The sequence below is a fragment of the Berghia stephanieae genome, chromosome 6, assembly GCF_034508935.2.
Source record: "Berghia stephanieae isolate SIO BIC M18660-M18661 chromosome 6, UCSD_Bste_1.3, whole genome shotgun sequence".
NCBI classification, from domain to species: domain Eukaryota; kingdom Metazoa; phylum Mollusca; class Gastropoda; order Nudibranchia; family Aeolidiidae; genus Berghia; species Berghia stephanieae.
In genome coordinates, this window is record NC_088365.1 from 43,742,111 (window position 1) to 43,768,691 (window position 26,581).

Below are 26,581 nucleotides of genomic sequence, written 5' to 3' on the forward strand. Positions count from 1 at the left end.
GAATCAAGTGCTCTAACAATTGAACTATCTAGACCCCCATTCCCTATAGCACAAGAGATGTAAGTATGCAGTTAGTTGTCAAAACAAAAATAAAACTCTTTTACGGCGATTGCAACACATTTAGGTCATATCAGCGCCAGTCAAAAGGAAGAAAATTGGAAAGTACAGACATTCTTGATGCACAATTAAAAGGGCTTGAAGAAAAAGTAAGACAAAGGGGAATCTGTTCAAATAGGAAACAGATTTGATTCCAACAGCACATTATCAGTCTACTTAGTTTGAGATCACCTAAAAGTCTCAACCAGACACTAGCACAGGTCCCCACTAAAAGGAAAACACTCAAATGTTTTCAAATCATATGTTAAAAATAAAAAAAATTACAGTACACAACAGAGAGATGATTTACCAGGATAAAAAATATCATCTCCCAAAATAATTACTATACATCCGACCGTTTCCCTCCCAGCCAAGGACTCCAGCCAGGGTCAGGACAAAATCAAGTAATCTCATTCCAAGACAAAGACAGAAAGCAATTGGAAAACAGACACAGGGTGATAGAAGACACAGCAAGTACCTCCCTGCCCACTATGGGAGTGTTCAGTCTGACTGCAGCCTTCGTTAACTTATGGCCTGATTTCGGCCAAAGATTTGCTCACAATACAAAGCGACGATAACCAAGATAAAAATAATAGTGATAATAATTGTTTTTAGTAGTGCTGAAGGTGTAAAACTGTGTAAAACTCAATGCTCAATTTTCTTCAGAAGGTCGTCACCTTTTGTACTGTGATGTAATTTTATAGCCAGTCTCAGGCTATGAGTTTACAAAGGCTACAATCTGACTGGGTAAGTCAGCTTATATGAAGAAAAAGATGACGAAGCGCTCACCTGTTTTCAGGGCAAGATCTGTTCCAGACGCAGCAATCTTAAATTCATTTGACTCTGGCGCTACCACTGCAAAAGTAAGTGCATCCCCATCAGCATCAGAGCAACCAAAGGATGTAAGATCAATTACCTAAAAAATAAACAGTCCAATCAAAAATAAATTATTGTTCTTTTTGTTTTGAAGGGTTTTACGATGCCTGCAACACATTAAGGTCATATCAGCACCAGTAAAAAGGAAGAAAATGGGATAGTAAAAAGTTCTAGAATTACAATTAAAGTATCCAAGAAAAAGAAAGACAAAGGGGAAGTAGCTCAAATAGAGAATTGATGTAGATTCCAAGAGCACACTATCAATGTACTTAGATTGAGATCACCTAAATGTCTCATGCAGACACAAGCACAGGTCCCCGCTAAGAGGAACACACTCAAATGTTTACAAATTATATATAAGACAAAAAATAATACAATGCATAACAGAGAGATGATTTACAAGGAAAATAATATCATCTCCCATTCGACTGTTTACCTCGCCCAGCCAAGAACTCTGACCAGGGTCAGGACAAAACCAAGTAATCCCATTCCAAGACAAAGACAGAAAGCAAACTGAAAAACAGATACAGGGGGATAGAACACATAACAAGTATCTCCCTGCCCACTATGGGAGGTCGGGAACCCCACCAAGAAATAAGTTATTGAGACATGGAGGGAATAGAGAAGTTTCAGAAGGAAACATTAATTGACAGATATACAAAACTAGCATTCATAGAAATCGTTTGATAATGAACAGAGCTGTAAAACTTTGAAACACTGTCAAGTTTGAAATTTAAAAATGCTCTTTATTTGAAAAAATTCATCGTAATGCTTGATAAAAAATGAATCAATATACAATTAAATTAAAACTAAAATTACATACACAGGAAATTCAAAGGTCAGTCAGTCCAAATAAAGGTTTCACAAGATTTACTATATGATAACAGATAATAATTATATCACAGTCTTTGTTGGGAGTCCAACCATGGATCCAACTGGAACAGTTTTGGAACAGTTTCCGACAGTTGGCTGTGTGTGTGTGTGTGTGTGTGTGTGTGTGTGTGTGTGTGTGTACAATGGAAGAGAGAGAGAGAGAGCGAGAGAGAGAGAGAGAGAGAGAGAGAGAGAGAGAGAGAGAGAGAGAAGGCGAAAGATGATAACAGATAATAATTATATCACAGTCTTTGGGAGTCCAACCATGGATCCAACTGGAACAGTCTCATATGGTTGGTTGTGAGAGAGAGAGAGGGAGAGAGAGAGGGGGGGAGAGAGAGAGAGAGAGAGAGAGAGAGAGAGAGAGAGGAGAAGCGAAAGATGATAACAGATAATAATTATATCACAGTCTTTGGGAGTCAACATGGATCCAACTGGAACAGTCTCCTATGGTTGGTTGTGTGAGAGAGAGAGAGGGAGAGAGAGAGAGAGAGAAGAGAGAGAGAGGAGAGAGAGAGAAGAGAGAGAGAGAGAGAGAGAGAGAGAGAGGGGAGAGAGAGGAGAAAGAGAGAGAGAGAGAGAGAGAGAGAGAGAGAGAGAGAGAGAGAGAGAGAGAGAGAGAGAGAGAGAGAGAGAGAGAGAGCGACTAAAGGGCTGAGAACTGAACTATCTGTCACTCCAATGACAAAGGCGCCAAACATTGGTTTAATAATCCCTTCTTATTTTCTGATGGTACTTCTTTATTCACTTCATATTATCACCATTGATGTAAGTACCTGCTTCAATCTTTTTGTTTTACAATAAAAGTTATTCCAGATTCAAAATATTCAAGCAAAAGACATCTTTATGGAGATATTTTTTAAAAATTACATCCCTTTGATTTCTTGTATATGTGACCCCTCGTCTCAAAACGGTATTATGTCGGGATGGACCAGATGCTAAAAAGTCAAATTATAGTTAAACTGGTCAAAAATATGAAACGTTGGTATTTAGCAAAGTAAAATATGATATTCCTTCTCCTCTATAAAGCATATAAACCCAACTTAAGTGATCTTTTTGGCTACAAATTCCATTTTCAGCATCTTAATAATCCTGACTTAATACCGTTTTGAGACGAGGGGTCACATATTATTTTGATTTTGTTTATGTTTTTTCGTTTGTTTTTATTTTGCTTATTTCTAATTATAAAATATCTGAGCTACATCTGGTATTACGTAGGGGTATAACGACATAGACCAAATTTTAGAGATTGTTTTTTTTAAGAGATTGTTTTGTTTTTAGGGGTTTTTACGACGTTTTCCTTATCAACTATGGGAAAACTGTCACCTTCGTTACGATGCAACAAACATTTTTCTCATTATGATTTCTTTCGTACATCCCAAAAGTGGAAGAAATAATTTGATTATAGATATGAGAACTTAATGTTGTGATGTAAGAGTTTTTTTGTTGAGCAAAATGATGCATAGCATGTACTTACTCCTTTTGGGTTAGAGTTTTAAAAATAAATGTTTATGTTTGATCGGGATGACGTTTTGGGAAAATCCAGAAAATGGTCGGACAGGAGAGAATTAATATACAATTCTCTCATCTCTTTGCAATTATTAAATGAGTTATTTTTATTGTGCCCACTAACACAATCTCTTATTGGGCACGATAAAAATATAACGAATTTAATAAATACAAAGAAAGAAAAGAATACATTTATTCCACCCCTCCAATTAAAATTAATAGATATTTTGTAACCAAATAGTATGGTATAAGTGCTTCTATTCACCATATTTTTTTTTCTTTCTCCTTCTGCTTGAATGACAATTTGACCCAAAACTAAAAACGTTGGATTTGTATTCATGTGCACCAAAAGATTATTTCTGATTACCAATCAGCTGTCTTTTACACCTTGTTTCACACCAATAAAATAAGCGAAAATATTCTGCAATCGTTGAATAAATTGTTTATTCATTGTGATCAAAGCACTATTCAACGATTACGTATTTACTAAGAAATTATAGGGCTTTCCAATGAGAGGGGTGGAATAAGGTCATTTAAGCACTTGTGAAACAGATGGATGACGGTGGAAAATTTGTAGATATGAGGGTAAAAGCAACAAAGAAAAGTAAGATAAAGGGGACTAGTTAAAATGGAGAACAGAAGTAAATTCCAATAATAATCAATCATTATGATTATTTTGACATCACTTTAAAGTTCTTTCTATTCAAGCAAGAGAAAAGGATCTCATTATGAAGGAAACACGTTATACACTCAAATGTCTACAAAGTATATTATAACTGTAAAAGTACGTAAGAGATGATTTATAAGGGGAAAAAAATATCCTTCAAAAAAGTTAGCAATTAGGGGTCAATAAGAAATAAAAATGAGTGCTTGAAGCAAAGGTTGAACCCAGGCTCTTCCAGACCAAAATGCAAGGCCTCAACCACTTGGTCACCTGGCCCGCTCATGATAGAAAATACAGAAATATCTTGCTCCGCCAAGAGGAGGTAGGACGCAGCTACTGGCTAAAATTTTCATAGATTAAATTATTTGACAACAGACAGAAAATCAAGCAACACTTACAACAAAATCAGCTGTTTTATCTTCAGCCACATCTACGGCTGCAAACTGAGTTGAACATGACGGGCTGTTATCATTAGAACCCGTTATTGACAGAGTCAGAGTTTTCTGTATAGACCTAAGGAGAAAAAGTTGGAAAAAAAGAGTAAACCTGGAATGTGACTACTTATGATAGTAAATAACAATGTGAAATTGAATGTAAGCTTCAATTTAATATCGAAAACAGATAAAATGAACATTTCGGGTTTCCACTTTATCAACAAAACAGGATGAATGAAAGAAACACTACAGACAAATGAGATAATGTGGTAGTGACGTTGTTAAGATTAATAAACAAAAACATTGAATATATATATATATATATATATATATATATATATATATATATATATATATATATATATATATATATATATATATATATATATATATATATATTAAATTGAAGCTTACATTCAATTTCACACTGTTATTTATTTCTTCGAGCTTTGAGCAGCAACATTTACATTACTTTTGATAGTGTGCGATTTAGTTAAACACTCACCAGTTCTGCCTGGCAGATCAAAGCTAATTTTTAACTAATCAACTATCAATGGCAAATAGCAAGGTGACATCTTTTCATTCATTTGATTAAAACTAGGCCTGAAATATTCAAAGAGCTAGAGTTTGTCTTTGTTTATGTGGCGTGAAATTGCCAGTCAAATTGCTTGCTGTCCTTTGGATAGGATGCGGGCATACTAGAAGTACTTTCTATTAGGGCTAAATGGGGAGCTGCAAGGTCTGGGCCGGACGTCCCGCTTGCTGAAAGGAAATTGATGTGCATTTCGAACCCAACACCTCTCATTTCCAGGTGCATTGATCGCCGCGTAATCCTGTCTGACAGAGATTACTGCATATGGCCTCTCATGTATTATTGTGTCCATAGCAGCACCTTCCGTAGTGTTCCCGTTTCTACTGAGTTTGTTATGGGCGCGACCGAGTCCCGGCGGTATATTTGGGCTAGGGAGTAGGTGGGACCCTTCCTCTTAAGGTCCAGGAGACAGAACCCACCGGTGAGTGGTACACGCTCTGCTCCTCACCCACCCACCTCATACTCATTCTGTAGTGTGGTGTCCTCTGTATGTCCTAACTTTTCTTAATCTACCCCTATAGCTCATACTTGTTTCCTAGTGCTGTAACTTTAACACTTCTATACTCCCTCTTTGGTCGGCCTGTGGCCCATGTCTTCTGCATGACTATCTGTGATTGATTGTAATCATGTATCCTTCTTAAAATATTGAGATTTTTAGGGGAAAGGGCTGGTATCCCTTTGTTTAAGGCCCACAGAATCTCTCATCGACACAAATGACCCAGGACGTGACGATCCTCTGTTTATGAAATATGGCAATTTAAGCAGAAACAATAACTGAAATAGATAACTGCAAGCCAGGAAACAGTAGGTGGCGGAATATGGGCGACTGTCAATCATGAAAGAGACTGTGGGAAAGACTGAATGAAGGCTACTTGACTAAACCCTATAAAAATTAATTATATGAGGAACATGCATCTGCAGCTCAACTCCTGATGTTATGCAGCTGACAAGGAATACAGGTTAGGGTGGGAAGACAGACCAGAGACTCCCCAGCATGCCATGACAAACAAAAGGATAAGTAAGTAAGTATTAGGGCAAAATCATATCCAGTCCAATCATGATTGGGTAGAGAAAGAGAGGCAAGGTAAAATTCTGGCAGTGTGTTTGTGTGTGAGTTTAGTGTCAAATGAGAGAGTCATCAGATCCCCTTTACAATCATAAACAAAAACAAAAATCAGAGTAGTCATTTTTAAAAATTACACTCTTCCTTAGAGCATCTTAAGGTGCTATGACTGGGCAACACCATGAATAAATAATCCATCAAATATGCACTGTGCAAGTAAGTATTCTGGGGATTCATAATCTTGACATGGGAAAAAAATAAAAGTGCTTGCAATGGGGCTCAAACTCAGGACTTCCAGGCTATCATGCAATGTCTCAATCAATCAGCTATATTTCCTCCCACCAATAAGATGATCTGAGAAAAATCTCTCAACTGAAACAACATCTGTCTTGGAGGCTTATGAAAAATAAATCCTTAAAAGTAGACCTTCAGAGTAATAAAGCTCACTGAGTCTAGGTTTGCTATATTATCCGTAGCATTTTACAGATGGTAGAAATTGTTTACTACCCTTGGAATAGATTGCTAGTCTAACAAAAAGTACTTTACACCAGATGAAACAGATCTAGCTATCCAATCACTGCTGAGACAACAAAAGGGTCAGAAAAAAATCTTGTTTGAACCCGGGACCAATGTTGAGTATGTAAACTCATCCGATAATTATTTTATATGAAATTGAAATGAATATGCTACGAATTAAGTAACTCTTTTCTCCACAGAAATCATACTCTGTACTTTTAGAAATAAATAAACTTTCTTCCGGCATCTATCAGAAACAGACTCACTTGAACAATGAATCCCTCTACAGGTTATGGGCCCAGGAGGCTGATTTTCGATGGTGACGAACGCAATTACGAGGTATGGGAGTTACCTACGAATTCGAGGGCTGCACGACAACCAACAGCAACAATCGATGCAGACAAAAATGCAGAGAATTTTTCAGAACTTCTACAAGTATTAGACGACCGATCTATTAACCTCATCATCAGAGATGCCCATGATGATGGGAAGAAATCAATGGAAATCCTGAAAAAGCACTACAGACCAACTGGCAAACCCAGAGTGCTAACACTGTACACACAGCTGACATCCCTGGTAAAACAGGAAGGGGAATCTCTCACCGATTATATTATTAAAGCAGAGTCAGAGACCATAACATCATCGTTATCAGAAGCAGATGAAAAAATAAGTGACAGTCTTCTAATTGCAATGGTCATGAAAGGCCTTCCTAAATACTATCAACCTTTCTGTGTTGTCATCAACCAGAAAGATCCAGCAGTCAGTTATAGTGAGTTTAAAATTCTTTTACGAAACTTTGAAGACAACGAAAAGCTGAAACAACCATCGCCTTCATCAGATGCTATTATGGAAGCTCACCATAAACAACGGTATGGGTCCAAGCGATGGTGCGCAAAGTGCAAGCTTAGCAACCATGATACAAATTCTGCAAGCGTTTTTGGTCCGTACATCAATGTGACACCCATTGGATAGCCAGTGCAGAAGTCGCCAGAATCAGAATACAAAACAACGGCACCCAACCAAGAGTATGAATGCTGATACCAATGACCCAGATAAAAAATTTGTCTTCTTCACCGATGCTCACTCTCACTCCATCATCGATAATGATCATCTCCTCGTCGACAGTGGTGCATCAACGCACATCATCAACGACAAAACAAAATTTGTCAATTTCAATTCTACGTTCATTTCACAAAATCACGTAATCGAGCTTGCTGATGGAAGGATGAACAACATAGCTGAAGGTCAAGGAGACGCCGCTATCTCTTTTTGTGACACCCTAGGAGCTAGACACACAGTCACACTAAAAAACGCTCTATACATACCTTCTTTCCCTCAGAACATTTTTTCTGTTGCAGCTGCTACAGAAAATGGAGCAACAGTTACCTTTGATAAAGACAATACCCATATGCCCAAATCAGGGACCAATTTCGACATCAAAAAGAAGGGAAAGTTATATTTCATTGGCAGTCTTAGAAGTCAAAGTGCAGAACATTTGTTAAAAGTGAAAGCATGAAATTTTAGGCCACTGTAACGCAAAAGATATTGTGTTATTAGAAAACAATGTTAAGGTAAAGGGATGAACATTATTGACTCAGGTGACCCTGATCCAAAAATCGATTGTGAAATTTGTGCTCTTGGCAAAATGACACATTTTAGAAATCGAAAACCCGATCTGAGGGCTAAACGAATTTTGGATCTGGTACATTTGGATCTTGCAGGTCCAGTAGACCCAGTCGCAAATGGCGGCTATAGATATGTTCTATGCTGTATTGATGATTTTTCTAATCTTTCAATGGTGTATTTTCTCAAACAAAAATGTGATGCTCACAAAACATTTTCTTGTTGACCACATAGTCAAGTAAAGTGCTTGAGAAGTGATCAAGGGGGAGAATTTATATCAAATGACTTTCAGGCCCTGTTAAAAGAAAACCGTATTAAACACAAAAAATCTGCCCTTATTCGCCTCACCAAAATGGCACAGCTGAACGTGCCTGGCGCACATTATTCGAAATGGCCCGATGCTTGTTAATCCAATCTGGATTACCAAAATATTTGTGGAATTATGCCTTGATGGCATCAGCTTATATTCGTAACCGGTGTTATAATGCAGAATCCAATCTACCCCATATGAGAAATTTGCAGGAAGAAAGCAAAACATATGCAATATGCAAAGGTTTGGAAGTGTTTGTTATGCCATGATCCTAAGAAGTGGGACAATCGAAGTGATAAGGGAATTTTCTTTGGCTATGACAAAGACAGTCCAGCCTATCTCATAATATAGTTCCCGGAAACACAAACTGTGAAAAAGAACAGAATGGTCAAATTCCCTACTATAAATCCAAAATATCATGTAAATGATGAAAATGATACTGATTATGATTTGAATTTCAGAAAACCAAATGGTGCCAACTCTGCAACAGCAGATGATGAAGAATACAAACCACCGACAGGTGACGATAATGTTGGATTTGAACCCATTAACACTGAGAATATGATCGAACCCGGCAATACCAAGGCGCAGAGCCCTGATGACAATGATTGCAACGAACAAATTGATGAAGTAAAATACAAAAGAAACAGGTCAAAACCCAAATACCTAAATGATTACTTTGATGAAAAAAAAATTGATGATTATTTAAGTCATACTGTTCATTTATGTTATAATCTAGCACATGTTCCTTCATCTTATGTTGAGGCCATCTCTTGTGAGGCATCACAAAAATGGCAAGAGGCTATGAAAACAGAAATGAGTGCTCTGGAGGAAAATGGTACTTTTGACGTTGTCGCTTTACCCCCTGATAGAAATGCAGTTGGTGGTCGTTGGGTCTATACCATAAAAATGGGACTTAAAAATGATGAAGAATATAAAGCCAAGTTGGTGGCAAAGGGGTACTCACAAATACCAGGTGTTGATTATCAGGAAACATTTTCCCCCCACAGCACGCATAACTTCTGTAAGGACTCTTATGCAATTAGTAGTCCAAAATAATCTAATGGTGCATCAAATGGCTGTAAAATCTGCGTATTTAAACGCACCAATAGATTGTGAACTATATGTCGAACAGCCAGAAGGTTTTGAAATGCAAAGCAAATCTGATAAAAATGAAAAACTTGTTCTCAAACTCAAAAAGTCACTTTATGGTCTTGAACAAAGTGGTAGAAATTGGAAGCACACTTTACAAGCATACTTTCTAGAACAAGGTTTTTCACAGTCATTGGTTGATCCCTGCTTGTATACAAAGTCTTCTGACAAGGAGCCAAACGAGCTCCTCATTATTCTTGTAAGGGTTGATGATTTGTTGCTTTCCACAAAGTATGAATGTACAATGAATAATATCAAAGAGAATCTCAAACAGACTTTCCGCATGAAGGACCTTGGCCAAATTTCATGGTTTTTTAGGTATTGAGTTTATCCTTGGGCAAGATTCAATCACAATGAGTCAATCTAAATACATCAAAAAACTTTTGCAAAGTTCAATATGCAAAGATGCAAACCTAAATTCACTTCATGAGAAATGAAAATACAAAAACTATATGCCGGTGATATAGAGGTTGAAGAAACGGATGAGAAACTATACAGAAGCATTGTTGGTGGCTTTATCTATATCATGACATCCAAAAGGCCAGATTTGTGCTACATAGTGACTAAACTTTCACAATATATGGCAAAACCAAATTTCAACCACATGATTCTTGGCAAGCATGTTTTAAAGTATCTAAAAGGTACCATTAACCAGAAACTGACTTATAAAAGATCAAATGAACCGTTAAACCTGAATGGGTTTTGCGATGCTGACTGGGCCAATTCAGAGGACAGGAGAAGCATCATAGGATATGGATTCGAACTGTCCTGTGAGGGCCCATTAATTTCTTGGAAGTCAAGAAAACAAACAAACATTGCTTTATCCACTTGTGAAGCAGAGTATATGTCATTAACAGCAGCTTCACAGGAAGGAAATTTTTTGATCGCATTGATCAATGACATGACACTCAATTCAGAATTGAGCAAATTTATACTTCATTGCGACAATCAAGGTGCAATGGCACTTGCCAAAAATCCTGTACAGCACCAACGGTCCAAACACATTGATATTAAATATCATTTTGTTAGATCTGAAATACAAAATGGTTCTTTAGAATTGATTTATGTCCTCTCAGAACAGAACATAGCAGATGTTTTCACTAAACCTGTTCCAAGGGTGAAAAATGAAAAATTCAAAGCTTTGCTAATGGGATAGAAATCATTATATGTTTGTACATACATGCATTTAATTATGTTATTATACATTAATGATGCTATACTTTTTATTATCGTTGATCTCAGATCAGTCAATATTTTTCTCTTTTTAATTTTTACAATTCTTTGTTGATTATTCTGAATGTTTCTTGGAAGCTAAGAATAGCTACCGTTTTTGTTCAATTTAATTTCAAAATGTTAGCTTTGTTTACAAACCATATAAAACTAATGTAAACATTTTTCTTAATCCTTGTATCTTTTATTTCTCATTCTCTATAACCATCAGTGACTTATGTAATCTAATTTTATCTCTGATCTTATTCCCTAAAATTAAAAATGTAAAAGAACTAAAATTAAAACCTAACAGCTAAATATCTTCATTTGAATTTTTCCTGTCTTTTGAAAGTAGCTATGATTTGTTCCTCAATATTCTATAATGACATGTAATGAATACCAAGCTGAGTTTAAGGGGGAGTGTTGAGTATGTAAACTCACCCGATAATTATTTTATACGAAATTGAAATTAATATGCTACGAATTAAGTAACTCTTTTCTCCACAGAAATCATACTTCCTTCCAGCATCTATCAAAAAAAGACTCATTTGAACAATGAATCCATCTACAACCAATACTTATCCCTCTCTACCATTGAGTTATAATAACTCCTAATGTAAATGATGAACAATGAATAAAAAAACATCAAAATTACTTGGGTGAGGCTCCTGAATCTGTTATTCCAATGACAAGATTGTAAGAGGAAGTTATTTCCTTATCCAAAGCTTTTTGTACATAGATCTTTCCTGTGCTGGAGTCTATACGAAAATCATCATTTGTATTTCCACCTGGAATGAGATTTTGAGGGAAAACTTTTATCTTGCGTTATGAAAGCTGAATATATGACTTATTCTATATTTGCCATTACAATAGCACATAATTACATGACCTCAAAAATCGTGGTATGTAATATTATTTAAATAACATTTTTAAAACATTTTGTTGAGTGTAATGAGAATAATATATCCATATGGCAATGTAAAGCCAAAATTAACAATAGTAGATTACTGAAGGTTAAAAATGGAAAGAAATAATGTTTTCAAAACATGAAAGTGAACTCTATTAAAAGACAAGGCACTGTGGTTTACCAGTGGATCACTTAGTCGCTAGGTTAAGCGGTCACTGCTCTCCATCACTTTACCTGCACTCTGGTATGGTGCGTACCTGCAGTCAGTGAAGCAAGTAGTCTAAATCGGTCTTATAAATAATGGCATAGCCAAGTCACAACTGTTTTAAAATCTTAAATGTTTAATTATATCACTCATAGTATATATTGAAATATGCCTCATACAATGGAGTAAAAATCAGATACCATCAGTATAATTCTTTCTCAGGTAGACAGCAAAGTTGACACATCTTTTCACAACATTCATTAGCAATGATTATCCTGCACAAATCTTTGGGCCTCTTTTTCGCTCACGAAGTGCCCGAATTCGCGACAAAATATGGGACGAAGCCGTTTCGTATATGCTATTTTTAAAATATTAATTATGACCCTGTTCATCGATGAATATGACTGAAAGTTGGCACACAGAAAAAAAAGTCATTTTAGATTATGTCAAGCGACAAACTCGTGCGATTACCAGAAGACCGTTAAAAATAGATTTTTACTCTTTGGAGTAAAATATTTCTAAAACTACCGGGCGTGGAGGTTTTGTCGCTGACAAGGTAATACATGAACATTTCTTCTTTTTGGTTGTAAAATTTCTTATGAATATGACAAGTACTTTTCCCGTATTTTACAAAACACCATCCTAATTTGCTCTTCATTCGTAAAAGACAGAAAGCCATTTTGCCCCCCTACAGTCCGAATTACAATACGAGTTCAAAACGATTTGGCACCAAACTGAGCGGCTGAGCGGGTCGTGACAAAGCGCTTTCTGATTGGTTGACCTCGTTTTAAAGTTCATGACTAGTCAAAATGTCTGCGCAGTCTCACTGGCAGAGGGGTGTTTAGCGTCTGCCATTGCGTTTGGGTTCAATAAACAGCTGATAATTTGACTGTTTAATTTACAAGAATTTAAGAAATTATAATGTTAAAAGTTTACAATTGCAATATGATCTAAAATCTCAGCATGGCTTTAATTATTGTGTTCCAAGTCACGTTCCACCAGTAACCTTTGTCCCCTTGTCCAATTTCTCTTTTCCTTCTATATTTCTTTCGTTTATGTACGCAATCTCTCCCCCCCCCCCCCCCTCTCTCTGTCTGTGTGTGTGTGTGTGTGTGTGTTATATACTCATTTCTTAATATATTCCTCTGTGTGTGTGTGTGTGTGTGTATGTTATACTCATTCTCTCTCACTCTCTCTATCTCTGTGTGTGTGTGTGTGTGTGTGTGTGTGTGTGTTATATACCATCCAGCTCAAAAATTATATAAGTTAGAACTCTTCTAATGTTTTCATCATATTCTCTATCAGATTTGCCATAAAATTGCCAAGTTTCTTCTTTTAATCCACTTATTACGCAAGATACAACCAAAGGTCGAAAAAAATGCCGAAAAAGCGTCCCTAATTTCACGCTTTTTTCCTCTTTGCGGGTCATCCAAATAAATGACACCTTTGAAACTGCATAACTTGTTTATTTATGAATGGATTTTCAAAATTCAAAAACATTTTTACTCAGTGGAGATAAGGCTTTGCTTTTAGACAAAAAATTTCCTCAAAAAGAGAAAAAAACATTTTTCATAGTCATTGCTACATTCATTTTGTAAATCAAATATTTATGGAATCTCTACAACAATTAGAAATTGAAGTTTATTATCATTCACACTAGTACAAAGTACAGGCTGTCTACTTTCTGTTACATTAATGTTGATCTACGTCAGTAATCTATATGGATATACATGAAGTATTAGATTTTTTACTGATTTTGTTATTGGCTGAAGAAGGGTTTTGAACCCAAAATGGCTCTTTGTTAAGTATTTTGATCTTTTATGTTCTTTGGAAGCTTTTACATTCACTTTTACCATTCACAGCTTTTTTCAGTATAGTAGTATTTAGCAATGACTATGAAAATTTTTGTTTTCTATTTTTGTAGGAAAAACTACTCTTAAATCAAAGCCCTCTCTCCACTGAGTAAAAATCTGTTTGAATTTTGAAAATCCATTCTTAAATAAAAAAGTTATGCAGTTTAAAAGGTGTCATTTATTTGGATGACTCATAAAGAGAAAAAAATACAGAAAATATGGGATGTTTTTCTACTTTTTTTTTCTGGTTTATCTCGTGTATCTCGCTTAATACGTGGAACTAGAGATTGAAACTTGGCAATTTTCTGGCAAAATTATCCGAAAATATGATAAAGACTTCAGAAGAGTTCTACCTTGTATAGTTTTAGAGCTATATGGCTAGGGTCAACCATAATTTTGTTTTAAAATATATATATTGATCAATTGGAACTTTTACGAAGTGTAATTTTGTGCTTAAAACCCATACAAATGATACGAAAAATGTCTGCTAAATTATTATCAATCGAAACAGTCCCGTGAGACCATGGCTTATGTTATTTCTAGTATTTATTAGAGAGAGAGAGAGAGAAAGAGAGTATGTGTTAATCTACTGTCCCTATGACATAACAATGAAACAATACCTAAAAAAGCGTGCAAGACTTTGTGTTAGCAGACATCGCGAACAAGGGTGCCAGATGGTCACGTGTGTGGCTAAATATATAATTTTGTTTCTTTTATTAAATTTTATTCATCTATTTTTGTCGCAGTGACATTTATCCTTGTCTATTCAATTTTCTGTTTGTTAAAATTTAATTCGTTTTCAGTGGACTTGTCTTAGTAGTGAAAGCCATATGGTTTTCTATTTAGCCACTTTTGAAGTCAAATTTGGTCAGGTGAAAGTCTGGCCATCTGGCAGCCTTGCCTCGCTGACGTCATTATCGTGTCGCGCGATGGGGGGAGCAAAATGTCTGTCTCCTCTTTTTCACTCATTGAAATGCAAATTGGGTTGGTGTTTTGTGGGAATACGGGAAAAGTTCTGATCATAATCCAATGAAATTTGAAATATAAATAGAAGAAATGTGCATATATAACCTTATGAGCGACAAAATCTCTCCTCTTGGTAGTTTTAGAAATATTTTACTCCAAAGAGTAAAAATATTTTTTTGACGGTCTTCTGGTAATCGCACGAGTTTTGTCGCTTGACATAATCTAAAATGACCTCTTTTCTAATCGTATGCCAACTTTCAGTCATTTTCATCGATAAACAGCGTCGCAATTAATTTTTTAAAATAGTGTACACGAAATCTCCGTGTCCCATATTTTGCCCTGAATTCACGTCATTTTGACACCCAAATTGAGGCCCAAGGATTTCACGAAGATGGTCATTGCTATAGTATTAACCTAAGCCCTCCGGACACTTACTGTCAAATGAATAGACAAGAAGACCATCATTCCCAGCATCGGTATCGCTTCCTATCACTTGGTTGATGGAAACACCTAGACCAGTATTTTCAATGACCTGGTACAGAGAAAGACACATTGTTAAATCATAAAAGGAATGGAACAATCTCCCACCAGAAATCCTAATATTACCAACAACAAATTTGATCAACTATTAACTCTTTCAGCGCCATTGGCCGCACTGTGCGGCCAGAGCAGAATCTGTTCTACTGGTCAATGGCCACACAGTGTGGTCGGTCTTGAAAGGCAAAAACAATAATGTAATCCAATCCTATTTTCTACACAAGTACTATAAATTGAACCAATGGTATCATTTCTTTCATCAGAACATTCAATTGGCCCTAGGGTGGGGGGTATTTTAATTGAGATTTTGCGCCAAATTCAAATGTCGCTTTGTCTTAGCTTGTCATTCTCATGCTGCCTCAATCAGGTGTCAGCCATTTTGTGATAGAAATGTGAATATGACTCGTTGCTAAATAAGCCAAAATCACACACCTCTTTACCTTAATGTTGAATTTTAAATAGTAATCAAAAAGTGATTGTCAAACAGTTAAGCTCATCTTATCAAGGAAGGATTCATCTTTAAGCTTCATTATACTGAAAATTCAATTTTTTTAGTTTTAGAAAATTATTTGAGATAAATACGAAAAAAATTGCCCAAAAATTTTCTCCAAAAATCTGTCAAATGAGTGATGTTTTGTTTTTCGGCATTTTTGACTGCAGAGAATGGGGCTGATTTTTTTACAACCAAGGGTAGGAAACTCTGCAAAAAAGGTATACACTGGCTACTTGTCGGCATTAGCTTATAGGCAAGTTTGACAAGTTTTGTTATTGGAGATGTGTTGAATTGCAATTAAAACTTGGTGATTATTGTGATATGCATCAAATGGTTATTAAAACGTGTCATTTGACAAGGGCGATAACTCCTGCAAGACGAGGATTAATTTCAAATTTTTTATCCTTGAATTTAAGAATAAGTGTTTGTGTACAACTTCTGTTCTTACAAGTGTGATGTTTTCTCCATGGTTTATCTACCAGATCGAGTTAAATTATTGTCATTGTCACGACAGATTTTGCTGTCGTTAATTGGCAATGAGTCATATAGCCTCAGCACTATAGAGTTAAATATTTATTATTCAATTCAATGACACAATAATGGAGAAAGTCACTACATAATTTGACTAAACTCTGCAGTGATGGATAATTCACCTTTTGCAGATAGGCCATTGAACCTGAAATTGAATAAAAGGAGTTATATTTATTTTATTATTATTTACTTTTATACTTAAATATAAAAGGGAAAAAGTACTCACATTCTGTGGACTGCTGGTGGTAAAAGTGGCTGTAGGAGTGTGCTCATTGACGGGACTAATGCTGACTGTGACTGTGGCTGTTCCTTTGTTGGCTCCTTCATCTGTTACAATGACCTAAATGGTTTTGTGCAAGACGTGATGGTGGTCAATGCTTATGAATTTAGACTTTAGAAATAACAGTATCTGTGTAATAGGGATACTCTCCAGTTTTACAGAACATATATTTGACACATTAGCCAAGACAGAGAAAGAAAGTAATCTTATCAAATATATATCAAATAAAATTTATGGATAATGATGATGATGATGATCAAACGTCCCAAATTCGACCTGATAACTACAGTGATGAGACGCAGGCTCTGCTTTGCGGGGCATATCTTACGCATAGACGCAGACCACCTCCTGCGTCGAACTTTTATTGCCTACTTGAAAAGCTCGACAACTAGACCAGCAGGCACTCTACTACGTGGGCTGGATTCTATGGCCATTAACGAAATTGTGACTCTAGCCAGGAACAAACGTGCTTGGTCCCAATATGTGGATTCCCTGTGACCGTGACACTTTTATGCTGATGTAGCATAGCACCTTATAGGTGCCGTACTAATGTACAATGCAACTCATACATATGATGATGATGATGGGGGCAGCATGGCTCAGCGGTGCAGTCTTTGCTTCATACCCAAAAGATACAGAGTTCGATCACCTGCCGCTGAGCTGTGTGGCCTTGAGCAAGTCACCTCGCCCTAGCTCAGTTCCTGCCGCTGGACTGTGGCTGACGCCTGGGTTATTCCAGTCTTCCATTGGAATAGACCCTAGAGACAAATTTCCCCTATGGGATGAATAAAGGGAATTTTATTTATTTAAAAATTTATTTTGATGAAAATGATGATAATGATAATGAAGCAATAGCTTGCTAACCATTAAGATAGAGAACTAGTCAATTGCAAAGTATTTACATTATCTCACTAAACCCAATCACAGCTCGGCAAACGAGGGGTCAGAAAAAATCTCAGCTGCTCCTAGGATCTATACTATTCCCTTTGTGAGGCAAATTCTCTATCTCTGACCTAATACGACCACTGTATAAAGTAATAACTTAAGACATTTACCTAAATTTCAGAATTTGGTTTACAAGGACTCAGTAGCAATTGGATGAAAGAGTTACACAATCCAATGGTTCTGACTTACCCGCAGGACATTGTAGGCCTTACTGGGGGAAGCATCATAATCAATATTCACTGCAAATTCAAGCTGGCCTTTGGTTACTGCATCAAACTGCCAATCACCCACTGTTTAATCAACACCATAGACAATTTTAAAATGTTAATGGATAAGTATATCAAAATTTAATATTTTCAAAGATTCACCATAGTCAATGAGTTTAGATATGTTTCATCTGGTCCCCAAGCAGGCCATATGAATCAAAATTTCAATTTCATAAAGTACAAGTCACACGTTGAGCATCTGTTTTGAACAAGCATTCTTACAATATCCATCTTTCTGATAGAGGGATAGTCATTTACATCCGAGTTGTGTGGGTAAATGTCTTACTCAAAGACACATGGTAGGGCTGGAATTTTGCAATTATAATTATCCATCCAATTATATACCTAGCTTAACATAACTTGGATTTATTACAATTCCAACTTGAAATATTCAAGCATATTTGAAAAACTACATTTTAACACAAGAAACCTTTGCTTCATCAGATTTTGACCATCAGGAAATGTGTAAAGATCATGAATTTCCAAAATTAATTGGGAGAATTGACCAACCAAAAGAAAATATTTTAAAAGGGTTCCTAGTGATGAACCTGTACTTAAATTTGACATTTTAAAGATCCTCTCCTTCCCAATAGTGTTCAATGTCTCTGACATCTCATTAAGCATATTATAGTGTGTACATTTCCCATTCTGCCATATTCTGAAAAAAAATCATCTTAAAAAATTTGCTTGGCCATAAAAGTCATCCTGATTAAAATGACCTTCATCTAGTAAAAAACTCTCAAACCTGGGACTTCAATCACTTCAGTCCCGGGTTTGAGAGTTTTTGATAACTCGAGGGTCACTTTAATCGACCAATATTTGAAAAACAAGTTTTCTGGCCAAAATATTTAAAGTGCATTTTTTTTCAGAGTACAGCAATATTTCCTTGCAGGAACTTGTGACATTTAGACTGACACTTTCCATCTCGGGATGTTTAGACTGACACTTTCCATCTCTGAACATTTAGCAGACTGACACTTTCCATCTCTGGACATTTAGACTTAGACTTTCTATCTCTGGATATCTAGCCTGACACTTTCCATCGCTGGACATTTAGAAATGTGACACGTTCCATCTCTGGACATTTAGAATGACGACACTTTCCATCTCTGGACGTTTAGTAGACTGACACATTCCATCTATAGACATTTAGACCCGACACTTTTAATCTCTGGACATTTAATAGACTGACACTTTCCGTCTCTGGATATTTTGACTGACAATTCCATAATTGACATTTAGTAGACTGAGACTTTCCATATCTGGACATTTTTCCTGCAATTTCCATGTCTGGACATTTAGTAGAACACTTTCCATCTCTGGAAAGAATTTAGATCCATACTTCCATATTAAAGTTTTTGTTCATCAGAATGAGAATGTATTACTTCTAATTTTACATTTCTTAATTATTATTTGCTATCTAGCATTGAAACAATTAGACCCTATAATATGGATAAAGTTGTCCAACAGAGCCTCAGGAACCAAACTTTAGTGTTAGTATGTCTGATTTTCTACAAATTAAAAATCTATACTTCCCAAAAGCAGTATAAGGGATGACTTAAACAAAACAAAACATACCGACAGAATTTCCTAGGATTACAGAATTCACACTAAAAGTCAAAGTAGGCGAGTTATCTGCATCTTGAGCTGTCAGCTGTAGACGATAATTGAAATAAGGTTTTAGAAAATGAGTGTAACACCACAGTTAGGATTTTTAGAGAATGGAGCAAATACTATTCTGTAACATTTAAATTGGGCGGTCCCTATTACTAGAGCTTAAAAGTCCTGGTATTCATTCACGGATTCCAGGATATGAGCACTGGATCGTAAGAGTCAGCAACTTGCTCTACAGATCATAGTATTAAGTTGTTAGTTGGTTTGTCAGAATTTTTTTAGTAATTAATAACAAGATCTTTTTTTTTATATTTGAGAAGAACAATAATACAAAATTATTCTAGCATCTTCTTTATTATTTAGTTAAAACACCAAATAGAGTCTTGGCTACAATAGTCGTTTCATGGAAATTAAAAATCACCATTAAACAATGAGAAAACATTATGAACAACCTTTGGTCTACTAGATGAGAATGTCATATGCCAATCTGACATATGTCGAGATGAAAAGATTGACCTTCCTTATCTCAAAACCTCCGGTTGTTTGTTGTCGACTACTTTAGTACCCACATTTTAGTAGCTGACAACTAGACCCAGTGTTTGAGTACTACTTGGAGTTTGAATACTATAGAACCTGGTGTTTGTTGTTGATTCGTTATCAAATTTATAGTAAAAGTTAACTTAAGTTAAGCTGCAAAATTATTTAACCCTCAGTCTTCTACAAGAAAAAATGGTTCAACTGATACATATCATACCAATTTTCCAAATGCATGTTCTAAAAAAAGGAGAGGAAATTTTGATTGAGATTTTTTCCTCATGTTGGAAGTTGCCAAATACCAAGTGAGTTAAAAAATTGCTAAGTATTTCTCTGGTTTATGGCTACCTAAAATTGGAGAAATTGTGGCTCTACACTACTGCACATTTGGTAACACAGCAGTTTGCCTAGAATTGTCTGTCAATACTGATAGCAGAGCATGATGTGTGTGTGGCCTGTCAATAAAATATGTGTGCATCACCGGGGTAGTGCACTTTGGCGTACACAAAAAATGTAAGGTGTGCAGCATTCCCTCCTTTTCTTACTTTTAATTTGATAGGGTTAAAGCAATAGGCTAGTTTCAGTTCATAGTTCATATTATTTTTTACTTCATTGTGTCTGTAACAAATAAGCACATTCTTTTGACTCAAGAAAACAAGCCATACTACAAGATTCTTTTGTTCTTTTTACTGTTAAACATCTATTTTCATCATATATCTGTCATACTGCAAAAGGAAATTTTGATTGTGCCATTGATAGGCCATGTTCATAGAATTTTGGATGATATTTATCTAATTAATCTAACTGGTGGTTTGAAAAACCAGAACTTAAAATTATATGATATTTCACAGGCAGTCAACTATGACCCCTTTTCATGACTTTTGTTTTTGCAACTGTAGATCTGAAAATCAGACCAAGATCTGCAATCAATTTTGAATGGATCAATTCTTGTTTCGTGTATTTGTTGTTTTTTTTTTATGTTTAACAGCACTTGCAATACATTCATGTCTCTTAAGAACCAAGAAAATCTGTTGATTAATATAAAATTTGAGAACAGTTGTAGAAAAAAGAAGTACCTCTGTATCCAATCTCAGACAAAAACTGTTTCACCTTTGACGAAAATGAAAATTCATTTGGATGTTATCACAATTCATATCTTTTACATTCATAATATAGAATAGCATGAATGCAGAAGACATCTAACAGAGAGCTGATTACAAAGTAAAACTCATAACAATGAACGACAACAGTGGCCAAACCCCAATGATATGCTGTGACCGCCACAGCAGGATATTCCTTCAGAATACTGATGCCCATTACAGCCAGAGTTTATCTAGACTTTGTCGAGTTTAAAAGGGTAACAATTGCTTGTTATACTATAGATAGGATATCAGTCTATCGCAATGCACTTTCGACCAGATTTGACAGACCCAACTACCCAATCACTGCTGGGTTTAAAGAGACATCAGAAAAATAACTAGACTGCACCTGAGAGTGATACCAGTCCCCTTGCATGTGAGCCTTCTGAGCTATCAGCATCCCCTTATAAAATGAGCTGGAAAAGATTAATATTGTGATAGAAGAAAATCATCAGGATTAAGAGATGAAGAGGATTGTATAACAAGGGGCAGTGAGTTTTTTTCTTTTTCAAACAATGTTTTTACCGTTGTGACAACACTATTTGCCAAAGAGTTAGATTCTGAGATGACAATGGGAGCAGATGGTAGATTGATAAATACTGGCGAATTATCATTCACATGTGTCAAAGTGATTGTCACATCTCTGGTTGTATCCTGGGCTCCATCTGAGACCTGAAAACAATAATTTTTTAAAAAATTACTCTTAATATAGTGCAATTCCCAATAAATGTGCTCAAAGCGCTTCACAGTGCGTACCAACCTACTTAGCATGGAAGATGAAACATGATGCACTACTACACTTTTTTCTCCAAAATAAACAACACTGTTACCATAATAGTACTCATTTTACACCTGAGTAAATATGAGTAAAGAGCCTTCTCCACAGACTCACCTTTTCTCCATTGACAGCAGGATCTGAACCAGGAACTTACGGGTCAGGAGTCGAGTGTCATTTTTTTTTTTCTTTGTGACTGTATTGTTTACCGCTAATAGGCTTTAAAAGTCATTAAATGCTCTTTGTAACTTTCATACATTGATGACATTTTTCAAAGTTATGTAACTAGCATTCATTGTTAATTTGACAATGTTCAATACATATCGCCGTTTCAATTCATTCAAAAATGTCAAAATAAAACACAAGACCACAAAGCCACACAAGCAACCAAATACCTGTTGACATTGTACTAAGGCATTAACTATATGTATACTGCCATTGTTTTTAAAAACAGGCCTGCATCTGCCCTCTGAAAAAATTGCCTGAAAATCCACGAGAAGTTTGGGTCCTGGTCCAGGGTGGAGCCCTGGTAGGGGGTCAGGGGGATACCGTCCCTCTTAAGCCGAAGCTTTTTCAATATAACATGAGCAAAGATCCCCATTTCCCGGAATATTTTCTTAGAATTTTACCAATTCAATAGGCTGTGACACAAAGTGAAAAATTCTAATTATTTTTTTCCGGCGGAGCGAAATTGCCGGATATTTCGGCATTGCCGGCAAAATTACAGGCCTGTATAAAAAGACAATAGGCCTATGTGCAATGTTAACCAAATAGCACATACTGTGTTCTTTGAAATAACGGCAGTAAACTTATAGGTCAATCTTTTTACAGATTTTGTTCTATTTATTGATCCTTCCAAGCACTAGGAGGTCTTCTTTTTATATTCAACACCTAAAAATCAATTTGTGTGTGTGGGTGTGTGTGTGTGTGTGTGTGTGTGTGAGAGAGAGAGAGAGAGAGAGAGAGAGAGAGAGAGAGAGAGAGAGAGAGAGAGAGAGAGAGAGAGAGAGAGAGAAAAAAAGAATGAGTATGCTCCGATTGAATAGTTTCTTAAATAGTCCTCCTCCTGCTATACCTCCTCCTTTGTTGTTTCCTTCTTTACTCTTCTTCTTCTTCTACTACTTCTTTCCTTCCTCCTCATCTCCTTCCATACAGTGATTTAAAATGATATATTAATGTCTTTATTGTTTTCTTATTGACTGAAGGTGGGTTTTGAGCCCAAAACATTCTGAGTTTGTCATTTTGTTTTTTTGAAGGTGTCATATTCATTTTTGTACATCACATTGTAAAGTCCACAGCTTCAAGCAGCATAGTATTCACTTTGTATACTGGATTGGACTATACCGGATCTAGAAAACTATCAATTTGCTCTTGAAGTTATCAAAACAGAAAAAAAAAAAATTTGAGCATTTATATAGTGCATATCTATTGGGTTACAGTGCTTCACAATGTTTCATTTATTCCCCCAGAAGGCCATATGTGACCCTCCGCCTCGAAACGGTATTAAGTCGAATTTTTCAATTTTGGGTTTTTGGTACCCAATCATAGCTTATTTTATGCTTTAAAATTTGATACCAAATTTATACAATTCTGATTATTCATTGCCGAGATATGACCGTTTGAAGTAGGGAGAGTGGGAAAACCTTAGATACGGGCATCGAAAATTTGACAAGATAGTGAAATTTGGCATGAGCTTAGATTATACATTTAATAATGAACATACAATTTTTTGAAATAATCCAATTATCACTTTTGTAGTTATTCATTATTATGTAAGATGTTCTTAAAACAAATAGAACACTGGAAAAAAATGCCGACAATTGCTCACTTTTTCAAGAATTTTTGATATTTAAATAAAGAATCAATGAAATAAGAATTATTAATGTGAAATTTTTGTCTTATTCAATAGAGAAAATAAGATTTCAAAATAACAAAAGTTAAAGAAGGGTTTATAATTTGAAAGTACAGTTTTGAAACTACGTGAAGCCGGGTGGGCAGGGAAAGAATTATTAAGAGGATTAGAGAGGAAGAGATAGAATGAGAGAGTAAAATACACACACACACATATGTGAGAGAAAGAGAGAGAGAGAAAAAGAGAGAGAAAGAGAGAGAGAGAGAGAGAGATAAAGAGAGAGAGAGAGAGAGAGAGAGAGAGAGAGAGAGAGAGAGAGAGAGAGAGAAAGAAAGAGAGAGAGAGAGAGATATAGAAAAAAAGAGGAGCGAGAGGGGGAGGGGAGAGAGACTGCTTGTGCATTAAGAGGACGCTGTTATATTTTGTACTTAATTCTAGAATGGGGTAAAGAAAGGCAGCCATCTTGTTTATGTTTATTTCAGAAGAGGGCGATACTTGTTAAGTAAAGTATCGGAATCGTATACATATAACATCTCCCTTTCTCAGGGAATTGAAACAAACAGAATATATTTTTTAAAAACAAGACAACATATAATAAGGTCAAAGTTCTTTTCACAGGTGCCGCTCTGTATTTCCCTCATCCACTAGGTGAACGAACAATGACATGAAGTTCACTGTTAGCTTTTTCCTTCTCAAATCTAAAACACAATGTTTTTTTGGACAACCTTCCAGTCACGGGCACAAGGTTTCCACATTATTATAACACTAGTTTCTTTACAAAAATAAAACAATGTTTTATTGGACAACCTTCCAGTCACGGGCACAAGGTTTCCACATTGATATAACGCTAAAACTACTCGCCCTCACTTGAATGTCTGTATCTCGAAGGTGGACGAATGGATCGGCCACTGCGTGTTTTTTGATAGGGTGTCGATGTTGAAGTCGAAGTAGGAGGTACCTCAGTGGTTGGTGTTTCGTCGGATTGTAATTCCGCCTGTCCGTTTGGCTGATTTGCCGAAGGTTCGTTGTTCCCTGACGAAGTCGGTGTTGATGATTGCCTCGGACAGTTTGGTGAGGGCTTTAAGATATCTTCTATTTCTGCGGAAGTGTGTTCCTTCGCAAGATGTGACGAAGGAGTGTGGCTCATTGGTCGGTGTTACAACTTTGGCTGGACACCACGTTTTATCGTCGCTGCTCCGTATGAATACGTCGTCTCCTGGCCTTACTAGCGGAAGGTCTCGCTTTCCGGCGTAGGATTTCACTTGAGCCTTGTGGTTTTGCCGCATCGCTTGTTGGGCGATTTCAGTTTTTGGTGTTTTCAATAATGTTCTGCTTGACGGTAATGTTGTGCACAGGTTTCGGCCCATCAGTAACTCCGCAGGCGATAGAGTGTCTTTCAAGGGTGTCGCTCTGAGATTAAGAAGGGCTAAGTATGGATCACCTCCATTTTCTGATTTCTTCAGCAGTCTTTTGATTGTCTGCACATTTCTTTCCGCCAACCCATTACTTTGCGGGTACCTGGGGCTGCTTGTGATATGTTGTATTCCCCAAGTTGTTGCCAACAATTTAAATTCTTCACTTGCGTAATCCACCACTAAGACATAATTACTCCCATTCATTGTGAAAATGTCCGAAGCTACTTTCTGCCAGGGGTATTCTGGAATGTCGTGAGGCTTCAGTGTTTCCTTTGGCTGCTTGTTTCTGTGACTGAGGCATCTTTCACACTGAGAGACAACTTCTTCAATATCTTGTGACATTCGTGGCCAATATAGGTATTGGCGAGCTCGTCGTTTGCATTTGTCAATCCCTAAGTGTCCTTCATGAATTTTCTTCAAGATTTCCTTTCTCATCTTTGGAGGTATAAATAATTGCTCTCCTTTCAGGATTTTCCCTTCCATATACATGAATCTGTCTCTCACCTCCCAGAACATTCTGATTTCTGTTGGGACTTCAGCACGGTTGTCAGGCCATCCATTTTTTATGTATTTCACCAGCTTTGACAACTGTTCACTTTCCGTGATTTGCTCCTGTATGGTCCTGTCTGTTTCTGAAGACACATAGATATCTGCAGTGATGTTATGCAGTATCAACTCTGCTTCTTGCTCTATCTCGCTCTCGGGTTGCTCCGCTCTAGGGTCTCTTGACAGAGTATCAGCCAAAGTGAGATTTTTGCCTGGTACATATCTGAGCGTTATTGAGTAACGTTGAAGACGCAGTAAAAACCGCTGGATTCTTGGAGGGCATTTGTTCATTGGCTTGTTGAAAATAAACTGTAGGGGTTTGTGGTCATTTTCTACCAACGCATGTTTACCGTAGATATATTGGTGAAACTTTTCACAGGCAAATACGATAGCCAGTATCTCTTTTTCGATTTGCGCATAGTTTGTCTCAGCGCTATTTAGGCTTCTGGATGCATAACAAATTGGTTGTCCTTCTTGCATCAGTGCTGCGCCCAATCCATATTGGCTGGCATCTGCTGTAATGACCACTTCTTTGGTTTGGTCGTAATGCTTCAACGTTGGGCTCTCCGTGATGAGTGATTTAATCTTTCTTACAGCCTTCTCTTGTTCCTTTCCCCAGTACCACAAGACATCTTTTTCTAGCAGTGTCCTCAGTGGTTTCGTGATTTCTGACAAATGTGGAATGTAACGTCCGACATATGTTACCATTCCTAGGAATCGCTGGAGCTTTTACTTGTCATTGACAGCCATTTCAGTGATTGCTTCGATTTTTTCTGGATCTGGTTTGGTTCCTTCTGCACTGATGA

At 36.5% G+C, this 26,581-nt stretch overlaps 1 protein-coding gene across 1 annotated transcript in view; it reads right to left on the reverse strand.

The window, feature by feature from the left end:
* Window positions 1-26,581, reverse strand: part of LOC144975078 (protocadherin Fat 4-like) — a 181,129-nt gene that overhangs the window by 113,091 nt on the left and 41,457 nt on the right. Inside the window, exons 15-22 of the mRNA XM_078918777.1 lie at window positions 21,713-21,859; window positions 19,479-19,554; window positions 17,824-17,924; window positions 16,636-16,749; window positions 15,284-15,380; window positions 11,573-11,705; window positions 4,417-4,531; window positions 886-1,012 (exon numbers count right to left, since the gene is read on the reverse strand). Of these exons, the coding sequence (XP_078774903.1) occupies window positions 886-1,012; window positions 4,417-4,531; window positions 11,573-11,705; window positions 15,284-15,380; window positions 16,636-16,749; window positions 17,824-17,924; window positions 19,479-19,554; window positions 21,713-21,859 (910 nt within the window). The remainder of the gene's footprint in view (window positions 1-885; window positions 1,013-4,416; window positions 4,532-11,572; window positions 11,706-15,283; window positions 15,381-16,635; window positions 16,750-17,823; window positions 17,925-19,478; window positions 19,555-21,712; window positions 21,860-26,581) is intronic.